This window comes from Corvus brachyrhynchos, unplaced genomic scaffold (assembly GCF_000691975.1).
Source record: "Corvus brachyrhynchos isolate BGI_N302 unplaced genomic scaffold, ASM69197v1 scaffold59, whole genome shotgun sequence".
NCBI lineage: Eukaryota > Metazoa > Chordata > Aves > Passeriformes > Corvidae > Corvus > Corvus brachyrhynchos.
The window spans coordinates 4,026,484-4,037,201 of record NW_008246054.1 but is presented as its reverse complement, the minus strand read 5'-3'; the positions used below and the strand labels follow the sequence as shown (position 1 = coordinate 4,037,201).

Sequence of the window (10,718 nt, the reverse complement as noted above, 5' to 3'; positions counted from 1 at the left end):
GTGCCTGGGCGGGGGGCTGGGGGCGAGAGGGGGCCGGGGCGAGCCCCTACGTGGGAGTCCTTCCAAGCCAGCATGTCCCTACGCAGGGCCCACGTGTGGTTTGGGGGTGATGCTGCTTCCCTGAGCAGGGATTCAGGCGGTGTCTGGTAAAATCATAGTATGGTTTGGGTTGGAAGGGACCATAAATGTCACTGAATTCCACCCTCTTGCCATGGGCAGGAACACCTTCCACTAGACCAGCTTGCTCCAACCTGGCCTTGGACACTGCCAGGGATGGGGCAGCCACAGCTTCTCTGGTCAGCCTGTGCCAGGGCCTCACCACCCTCACAGGGAAGAATTTCTTCCTCACATCCAGGATATTATGTTTCTCATTTATTTATTTCTTCCCAATACCCAGGATGGGAGAGGCTGCACACCCCTGTGATGTGCTGCAGGTGTTGGTGGGGCAGCAATGATCCCCCTGAGACTGTGTGAGGGGAACAGCGGTGCCCATGGCAGCGTGTGGGGCTGGAGGCTGGCACAGGAGTGTGGGGCTGTGTGGGTGGGATGCTGACAGGGGCTCTGCCTGCCCTTGCTGACAGATCTACGCCGACCCTGCCAAAAGGCTGGAGCTGTATTTCCGCCCCAAGGACCCCTACTGCCACCCTGTGTGTGCCAACCGCTTCCCCACCTCCACCATGCTGCTCAGGGTGAGGAGGAGGACCAAGAAGAAGCAGCAGTTGGACACCGAGGAACAAATCCAGCCAGAAGTCCAGTTTGAGATGGAGATTCTTGGGATTGTCACCACTGTTTACAAATTTCAAGGTAACCCTTGGGCTTGTGTGCACATGGCTTGGAGATGAGGATGTTTGGTGGGAAAGGGAAGTGTTTCCCTTTAACCAGTTGAGGACTGGAAGGAAAATCAAGTGTCCTGTTGTTACAGCCTCCTTGCTGGATAAACCTTTGTATAAACTTATCAGATTCCTGCTCCTTAAAGTTGAGTGTGAGAAATATTGTTGAATTCACAGCAAAGTTCACAATGTTTTAACCCTTGTTTCTTACAGGAATGTCTGATTTCCAGTACCTGGCAATGCACTCTGGCCCTGATGGCAAACAAACCTCCATGTATGACAAAGTCCTGATGCTCAAACCAGAGAAGGAAGAATTTTTCAATAGGGACTTACCTCTTTACATCCCACCACCCATTTTCTCACGTCTGGACACTCCCATTGACTATTTTTATCGCCCAGATATACAGCACAGGTCAGTGCCTTTTCTGATGATACATCTTCCATGTATTTCACCTGTTGAATCTGCTCCCTTGTGCTGTTTTATCCCTCTTGATTTGGCACAACAGAGGCAAAAAAAAATGCCCAGAAACTGCCTGGCAGTGGCAACCTCAGCAAAATTCCACTTGAGGATTTGCCAGGTGAGGGGAGCTGGGGATGTGGTGAAGATGATGCCTCTCCCAGCACACCTCACACAGTGTGGGATGCAGGATACAGCCTTCTGCCTGCTTCCAGTGGGCTGGAGCCAAGGGCAGGGCTTGCAAGGGTCAGTGCCATGTGTTCCTGTGCAGTCCTGGCCCCAACTGGCTTTGCCAGAAGAAAATCTGGGAGATCTCCCACAAGAAACATCTTTCATGTTCTCACTGTTGGCCTTCACCAGCACTTTTTAAAGGAAGATTTCCAGATTGAGTTGGTACCTGCAGTTCTCTCTTGCTTTGCCCCTGTCGCACTGAGTAGCTGCAGTAGCTCCCGGAGAGCAAATGCAGAGGGTGAAGCCTTTAGTGCTCCAACACATTTCATACCGATCAGTCCCAAGTGCTGGAGGGTTTTCTGCCAGCCAGGGCAGAGCTCCTCTGTCAGTGTGCAAATGGATGTAGCTTTGAGGTTTTAGGTTTCTTTCAAACTTAAATTTTCTTTTCTTCAGTGGTGCCATGAGTGGTTTTATGGTACCAGTGTGTGATCAAGGGAGGTTGGACCAAAGTTAAACCAACCTACTGCTCACCCAGCTGAGTCCCTTTTGTCTTTCCCTGTTCCTTAGGGAGGGATACAACAATCCCCAGGTATCTGGTGAGAACCTGATTGGCCTCAGCAGGGCCCGGCGCCCACACAATGCCATCTTTGTGAACTTTGATGATGAAGAGATCCCGACTAAACCCCTGGATGCTGCTGTCCAGAACTGGAAGAAAGTGTGCACCAATCCTGTGGATAAAAAGGTGGAGGAAGAGCTGAGAAAGGTGTGTGCCTTACTCCTGACCTGAGCACTGTCCTGCAGCAAGTTGGGGAGGAAAAAGTGCATTTTTTTCCCCAGAAATTCTTGGTGATTGTAAGTGAGGATGAGCAGATGCTACTGACACTGCTGTGTTCAGTTCAATTCTGCAAGTCAAGGTTTGAATCTCTGGCCAGCTCACATTAAGCCCCTTTTTGTGCCACGAGTTCTTACATTACCACCCAGTAGCTCAAACTGAGGGCCGAAGGCCCTGATACAGAACTAGGTCCACTTGGAAAGCTGCTCTGCCTTTGGTAACCCCCCTCCCACTGTTCTGTGGTTGTTTGTGTGTTTCTTTAGCTCTTTGAAGTCCGTCCCGTGTGGTCTCGGAACGCAGTGAAGGCCAATATCAGTGTCCATCCAGACAAGCTGAAGCTGCTGCTGCCATATTTGGCCTATTACATGGTGAGTGCTGCATCTGTGAGCAAGGGAGCATCCCCTGGCTGTTCCTGGTCCTTTACCACTTCTGAGGTCCTACCACCGAGTACCTGAGCTTAATTTTAGGTAATGAGACAGAGGGAAGGAAATGCTTTGGAACTAAAGTTGAAGCCAAGGAGGATTGGGTCACTATTTGCTCCATAGGTTCTAATCACCTTTGCAGGTCAGTCAGACACTCTGAGTGACTGTTCACCTGGCAGTGGTAGAATTTTTCCACACAAACAAGACTGACCTTGCAGGTTGGTTTGTAAAAGCACACAAATATTTGTGCTTTGATGCTTTGATTGCCAAGTTTCAGTGTATAAATAGTGCCATGGCAAGTGAACAAAGAGCTGGTAAAACAAGTATCTTTGGGCAATGAGGGGAAATACTAGAACTTTCCAAGAACTCTGTAACTCTGTAATGAAGGAAAGTGCAACACCATGGTGCTTTTTTGTAACCATCTTCCCTCCTGTGTTTGTGCAGTTAACAGGTCCTTGGAGAAGCTTATGGGTTAGGTTTGGGTATGACCCCAGAAAACACCCTGAAGCAAAGATTTATCAAGTACTGGACTTCCGAATTCGCTGTGGAATGAAATATGGTAAAAGGGCCCAACCCACAGAGCTGCTCTCTCTGCTTTCTGGTTAATCCTGGTAGTACTTTTCTTTTTATGTGTTTTTCAAACTCTTTTGCCATAGTTCTGCTCTGATGAACATGTCACCTCCTGAGCTCCTTGCTTACTGTAGTTCTTTCCAAACTCCTGTAATACTTTCTTTCATAGTGTGCAGTATGTCTTTCCTCATTTCGCACATTATAAACTCTGACCTTCCTCCTCCATGTGTTCCAAGCCCAAGTGGGTGTAGCAGAGCATCCTCCTCCTCACCCAGGGGAGGCACCAAGCAGGAATTCTGGTGCTCATATAGCAGCTTTTCCTCAAGGGTCTCAGCATCTCCTGCAGGGTGCTGGGTCTCAGACCTTGGATGTGGGGTTCCCTGCTCTGATTTTGCAGAGGACAAGTTGAGGAAAAGGAGTTTCTGATGTCATCTAATAAATCTATGACAGAGCTGGCATCCACTCATTGACATCAGGTCGCATTTCCAAGTTAAAGGGTTTTGTTGATCTCTTCTCCCCACCCTGCTAAAATCTGCATATCCCAAAGACCAGCCTGCCCTTCTTACACCAGTCCAGCCCTTGTGTTCCTGAGCTGGGGATATTCTGCAGGGTGCTCACTCTCAGTTCATTACTGGTTTTTGGTTTTCCCCTCTAGGTTATGCTGCTACTGACATGCCTGTGAAAGCAAAACGCAGCACATACAACTACAGCCTGCCCATCACTGTCAAGAAACAAGGTATGCTGGGCCGGAAGGGCTGCCTGGCTCTTCTGTTTCTCTGTTTGCCCCAGCCTAGTCACAGATGGTGAAGGGTCTTCCTGTGTCCTAGCAGAGACAAAACTGGAGCTTGTTTTCTGGTTATAATATTGCTGCTGTTAAGCCAGTAGAAAAATCTCCTGCTGGGAAGTGTTGTGGGAGTCTGGCTGAGCCACAATATCTGTTAGCAGGCAGGAGGGAGTTCTGCAAGCCACACTGGGCATTCAGCATTCACTGAGGTGCAGAGAATGGGGGAGTTCTCTTTTCTCTGTCAACGGAGAGTGGAAAAGGTTAAAGTTACGAACAAATGGACTCTGGAAAAAGCTGCCCAACTCAGCACCCTTCCTGGGACTGTCCAGTAACATCTCTGAAGGATGAACAGAGCACATGCTCTGTTGCTGGTTGGTCTGGTTTTGTTGAATCAACAGAGAAGTGACAGTACAATATGAAAGATGTCCCTAATTAGGACTCTCTGTTTTCCTTTCAGGAAGTCACACAGTCAGTGTCCATGGCCTGAAACAGGGGCTGAGTACAGCTGGTACATCTGGGGCAAAAAAGTCCCCCTCCAGCAGGTACAAGTTGAAGGTAAGCATGACCTTTTATACTGAAATCTTGAAATATCTCAGTGAAATAGGGATGTTTCCTTGTTTATCAGTCCTCAAGGGATCAGCTGTGAGTGAGCTGATGTGCTCAGGTTTATCTGGGAAGTTCCTAGTTGGACATGGCACTATGGGACATAATCTGAGTGTATTTCTTACATGCTGCAAGTGGGATTGGTGCTCTCCAGCCTAGTCTTAGATGTGACGAGCATTTTGCTTCAGTTGATAAAATTGGAACTTCATGGGCAGCGAAGTGCAAAAAAATCACCATGTCTTTATCAGGTCATGCTGCAAAATCCAACAGGGTGGAATAAATAAATGAGTCTTGCTCTTCCCTTTTTGCTAGAATGAAGCCCATGCTGCACTGCTAGGCAGTGACAGGCTGCAGACAGAGCTGCAAGTTGGAGAGGTGAAGTGTTTTCTCTGCACAGCAGTACTGGTGTGACTGTGGCTGCAGGGACATTCTGGCGCATTCCTCATTCAGCTTTATCTTCTGCCATGTACAGATCCATGCCTTAGAGCTTGTTTCTCTTGAAAGTACCTTCTTGAATCAGCCCATTGGAAGTACTTTCAGTTATGCCAGAGTTGTCCTGTTACACCATAAAATGCACATGAATCCTTTCCTTCTTTCCTCCTCTTAGGAATCTGTCTACGTTTTCCGAGAAGGAGCCTTACCCCCTTACCGACAGATGTTCTACCAGCTCTGTGACTTAAATGTGGAAAGGTACTGCACACTGACAGAGACAGATTTCAAAGCTTGTTGTTTATACCCTGTCATTCACCCCTCTCCCCTTGAGCAGGAACATCAGAGGTGTTCAGTTTCTCAATAAAAACAGAACAGCCTTTTTACCCATGAACTTCCTTTCCCATCTGACAATTACCTGCATAACCAACTGTGCTATTCCAGCTCAGTGAAGTGAAATGGAAATAAATCAGTCTGTCTCATCTGAAACTCACATCTGAGTGCAGAAGATGAACGTTTCCTTCCCTTTTGCTGCTCTTTAGCCTGCAGAAGATCATCCATCGGAATGACGGCACGGAGTCGGAATGCACGGAGCGGGACGGATGGTGCCTTGCCAAGACAAGTGATGACCTGAGGGACAGCATGTCCCTGATGATAAAGCAGATCATCAGATCCACCAGGCCTGGTAAGGATGCTTTGAACATGAGGATGTTGTAATTGGCACTGAGGCAGAAGTGTTCCTGCGTCTGCCCCCTCCTTTGTGTGTTCTTTGGGATGTAGCTCATTCCAGTGTGGGAGCTGAGGCTGCTGGCCTGCAATGGGAATGTGGGTTGGCATTAGGGATGGCTGGGAGTTAAGGTTTTCTAGTTCATCTTCCCAGTAGCAACCCTTCAGCTTTTAAATGTCTTTGCACAGTAATAATCAAGACTTTATTCTGACTGATGTATCTGTTGCTGGCATTTTACTTTTTATTGATGTTATTGATTGAACAAGAAGTGAGGAAATTATTTCTTCATGATGCTGGGCCAAAGCAATAATATCCCAGTGAATTGGGTCAGAATGAGGCAGGAGAGGAGCACTGCAGCTCTGCTGATGTTCTCCTTCCTGGAGTGTGGAGACGGATTGCTCTGGCTCGATCAGATTCTGTTAAGATGTGCAACATTAGATGAGTCCCTGAGGCTGCTGCCTTCCTCTCACATGTATGAATTCAACTGCAAATGCCCCCAGGTTGCACTGAAAGAGGCATCACAGTGTCTTTCTTTCTTCCCAATTTAAGCTCTTTTCTCAAATACAACAAGCAGTGAAGATGGCAAAGAACAGCTGGCATACGAGTCTGGAGAGGATGAGGATGATGAAGAGGAGGAGGAAGAGGACTTCAAGCCTTCTGATGGGAGTGAAAATGAAATGGAGACAGAAATTCTGGACTATGTGTGAACTCAGTGAGCAGTCTGGCTGCTGTGGACAGAACTGTCTCTGCTCTTGCTCCTTGAGAGCCAAGGGTTTGGCATCCCTGCCCAGGGTCTGGGGAAGCAGAGCTTGTACGAAGCTGATGATGATCTCTATGCAGTGACTGCAGGTGGGCATCATTCTGGATGTTTGGGAGCCAGTGCCTGCATTGCTGGCTGAGAAACCCTCCAGCAAGTTCAGACTCAGCAAACTCCCAAGAGTGAGCCCAGAATCCAAACCAGCTGGTAACACAGCAGACATGGGGAGAAGCTGCGTTCCCAAATCTCTCCGTGTGTGGGCGTGCACTCTCTCCAGGTTGGTGGCCGTGTGGATAATAGAAAAGGTGCCCAAGGAGATGCTGGGAAAAGAAGCACTCCAGAGCTCCAGGAGTCCCTAAGGCAGGTTCTGCCCTTCTGCTTGTCCAGAGGGAATGAAATTACTGTGCCATGCCTTCAGCACTGAGCCTCGCTGGTCATCTTGGAAATAAAGCCAGCAGGAAAATACACTTTCTGTCAGTGAATAATTCCCTTCCTGGGGTGTGAATGTTTGCTGTCCTCACTACCTGATGCACTTCTCAGGTCTGTTTTGACTTCCCCAGTTAGCAGTTAACAAGGACTGAAGGCAGCTGGAAAAGGGGCAGAGCTTCAGGTTCACAGAAGTTGACCACTGCCAGCTGGATTATTCCCACCAGAAGAAAGTCACAGAAATTAAAGATCTGCTGGCATTTTCTGGGTCTTGTGTATTCCCCAGTGTGTTACGACCACACCTGGAGCCAAGCTTGCTTTTTTAAAAGCAGTTAAGACCTCCTCTTCTCCACTGAGGAGGTCCTATGAACTGTTGCTTTTAAAGCCTTTACTTGTAACAAAAGGAGTAAACCCAACAAATGACACTCGGAAAATGCAACAGTTTCAACTCATAGGTTCAAATGAATGAGGTTCATTTGAAAAGTGAGCCCTGGTCCCTCAGCCAGAAAAAAAGAAAGTTCAACCCACCAGGGTGAACATAAAGTATGAACTCCCCCACAGTCAGATGCATCCCTCTTTCTCCAGGAAGGTGCTGGCATTTTGGGGAAGGAGAACAGAACAGCTCCTGCCTTGGGGCAGAGACATTTGAGCATCAGTATTTTATTGCAAAGACTAATTACATTGCTGTGTACAAGTCACACCGGGCAGTGTGCTCCTTCATTGAAGTGGTACAAAATACATACGGTACAGCCAGTCCCCCCAGTGGCACCGGCGGGAAGGGAGGGGACAGTCCCAGGGTGGGCAGGCACGGAGCAGAGGGGAGACCCTCCCGGGAGTGCTGGTGCCCAGGGGCAGGGGCTTTGGGCACGGAGGAGGCAGGAGGCTGCCCCTGCGTCAGGGAGCCAGGAGCTCCCATCATGTGCATCATGGGCAGTGCCACCCGAGGGGACACGGGGCTGGAGGAGCTCAATGCCAGCCACGCTCACACCCAAGCAGCCTCTTCCCCACCAGGCCCAACCCCTGCCACCAGCCCCGGCCCCTGGGGCACGGTCCCTGTCCTGGAGCCGGGGAAGGCACCGCAACCACCCGGGGACTCCGGCGGATGGGAAATGGAAAAGATCTGCAGGAATGAAACGCTTAAAAAAACAGAGATGGAGCCAGGATCAACAAAAGGTCCCCCTTTGGTTAGTGTTTCCTACAGTGATTAAAACAAGCATCTCTGCCCCTGCTCGAGCAATTAGTGGTAGAGAATTTGGGAGGGGGTGGCTGGCAGGGTGTGCACCCCATGAGCACAGCAGAGCAGTGCTGCTGCTGCTACCAGCGTCCCTCCCAGCAGCCTTAAATAGCAGGGGGGCACAGGAGAGGGACTGGGCTGCAGGGCAGGGGGAGGCTGGATTAGTAAAATGTACAAGTTTGCCTCTTCTATTTACAACCAATAAATACTGAAAAAAAAAAAATCAGTAAACTTTTTTGTTTTATACAAAAAAAAGTCTCATTGCTGCTTCTCCCCTGGTCAGTGTTTGAAAAAGTCCGGTTAAAGCCCAAGGTGAGTGGCACTTTCTGTGGGTCAGGCAGTGGCAGCTGGGGCACCTGGAGCACCCTGAGCTCTCTGGCCCCTCGCCTGCCCACACAGACCCGAAGTCTCTATATACACAGTTTCAGACAGAACTTTGCTCTCCTCCTCCTCAGGCTGGCAGCGCTGGGGGCACGGCCCGAAGCTCTCCCCTCAGCAGAAGAGACACTGGCATTTGATCTTTGGTGCAAGTTTGAACGTGGGCCGGCCCAGTCCAGCTGGAGGATGCGCTGGATCGGGAGAGGAGCGAGACCACGCAGGCTTCCAGCTGGGGAGAGCACGAGGCACCCACTCCATCATGGCATGGCCACAGCCTCCTGCACTGGCTCAGCACTGGGGCAGGGCTGCATCCTTCCAGCTCACCTCCCAGCCAGGGCATCCGTGGCTTCTCTCAAGGGAAGGACGGGCAGAGCTGTGCGGTGGTGGCAACGCCAGTGATCCCAGGGAGGACAGACATGGAGGTAACACTGGGAAAGCGGGGAAGGAGGCTTGGCAGCCCCAGGGTGGGGGGGGCTCCTGCTCTGCTCCCGTCAAACAGCCCCTCTGCGAGTCACCGCTCCCCGGCTCGCTCGGACACAAGGCACCTACGGCAGAGGCGGGCTCCAGCTCTGGGCTGGCCGGGCTGGACTCGTGTCGCACCGTAGAAGGTTAAAAAACAAAACAAAACAATAGACAAATCCCCCCCACTGCTGCCTTCCTGTGTAGAAAAAAAAGACCTGATTGGAACTGGGGCTTGTGCAGAGAGAGGCAGAGGCCCACACCAGTTGCCCAGCTCTCAGCTCTGGGTGCGGAAGGGAGGTGCACGGCCGTCCCCCATGGGTGAGGGTCACTCCTCTGCCGTGCAAGGCGGCACAAGGACCGGCCACAGCCAAGCCCGGAGCAGCTGCCCCCAAGGCCCCGACGGTGATGGGTGGCAGTGGGGCTGAGGCTAGAAGATGCCCTTGGCGATCTTCAGGCCTTTCTGCTTCATCCTGGGCAGGGTGGAGCTGGAGCCGTGCTTGATCTTCACCCCCTTGGAGAAGCCCCGCTTCTTGAGCACAAAGTCATAGTTGGCGGCGGAGTTCATGGCGTAGAAGACGTTGGCGTTGTCGGGGATCTTCAGCTCTGGAAGTGAACAAGTGTGAGGGTCAGTCAGGTGCCCTTTCCTTGAAAGGGGACCAGAGTGGGGCCGAGGTTTGTCCCCAGGTGCTGGGACCCCTCTTACTGTCACCTCTCATCCCAGCTCCAGCCTGGTGCTGCCCAGGCTGCCGGGCTGCATGGCCCCAGGGAAGCCCCCACGCCCCAGCACACACCTCTCTCCTCCGAGATGATCTGGACAAGCTCATAGTCTTCAGGCCGGTCCCCATCCAGGTTGTGTTTGGCCATGGCCTTGCGAATAACCACGGGGGTCTTGTCCTGGCTCGTCACCTGTGAGCACAGAGTGCTGTGAGCCCAGAGAGCCTCCCACTGGAGTCTCCTCCCAAAATGGGCCGTGCCCGTATCCAAGCAGGACAAGCCACCCCTCTCTGGTGTTTCCACAGGGATGTTACTAACCAGGATGCTCTTGTACATGTTGCCGTTGTCCACAGCCAGGCTGACACGGATGATGCAACAGTCGTCGACCTGCTGGTTGTAGAGGGGCAGCGAGAGTGAGGAGTAGCTGGAGATGCCGGAGACCGAGCGCTTGTGTGTGCGGGAGGCCGTCACCGGCGTGGAGGAGACAGAAGAGGAGGAGGCACTGCTGGAGCCTGAGCCGATGCCTGACGTGTCCAGGGAAGAGAGGGAGGTGGATTCCCAGAACTGGAGGGCAGGGAGGAGAGGGGATGCGGAGGACACAGTGGGTTTAGCTTCTCCATCGGCCACAGACGGGGCGTACCAGCGCTGGGGGAGGGAGGCCAGAGGGATCTCACTGACCTGTGACAACGGGGGACCGACACAACTACAGCCACCGGAGGCACGAGAGCCTTGCCGTGCTGCCAGAGCAGCAAAGGGCAGGGGGCCTCCCGAGCAGCCCCCGGGCCCCCCACCTGCTCCCCCCAGCCCCAGCGCCAGGGCAGAGGTGGGACAGTCCCCATACAATGGCCACACCAGCCCTGGGAGGCCTGGACCCTGCGAGCTGCCACGTACCTTCTTCTCCTGGCAGGCGGGGGGCTCGGGG

The 10,718-nt window shown here is 51.8% G+C and overlaps 2 protein-coding genes across 2 annotated transcripts in view; one reads left to right on the top strand and one right to left on the bottom strand.

The window, feature by feature from the left end:
- The window catches only part of GTF3C5 (general transcription factor IIIC subunit 5), a 20,221-nt gene extending 13,172 nt beyond the window's left edge, over positions 1–7,049 (top strand). The window contains exons 2-11 of the mRNA XM_017745591.1: positions 582–804; positions 1,044–1,242; positions 2,026–2,221; positions 2,554–2,658; positions 3,157–3,271; positions 3,938–4,018; positions 4,524–4,621; positions 5,277–5,359; positions 5,641–5,783; positions 6,375–7,049. Of these exons, the coding sequence (XP_017601080.1) occupies positions 678–804; positions 1,044–1,242; positions 2,026–2,221; positions 2,554–2,658; positions 3,157–3,271; positions 3,938–4,018; positions 4,524–4,621; positions 5,277–5,359; positions 5,641–5,783; positions 6,375–6,532 (1,305 nt within the window). The 5' untranslated portion in view covers positions 582–677 and the 3' untranslated portion in view covers positions 6,533–7,049. The remainder of the gene's footprint in view (positions 1–581; positions 805–1,043; positions 1,243–2,025; positions 2,222–2,553; positions 2,659–3,156; positions 3,272–3,937; positions 4,019–4,523; positions 4,622–5,276; positions 5,360–5,640; positions 5,784–6,374) is intronic.
- Positions 7,050–7,648: 599 nt separating this feature from the next.
- The window catches only part of RALGDS (ral guanine nucleotide dissociation stimulator), a 44,773-nt gene continuing 41,703 nt past the window's right edge, over positions 7,649–10,718 (bottom strand). The window contains 3 exon segments of the mRNA XM_017745593.1: positions 7,649–9,685; positions 9,874–9,988; positions 10,115–10,474. Of these exon segments, the coding sequence (XP_017601082.1) occupies positions 9,510–9,685; positions 9,874–9,988; positions 10,115–10,474 (651 nt within the window). The 3' untranslated portion in view covers positions 7,649–9,509.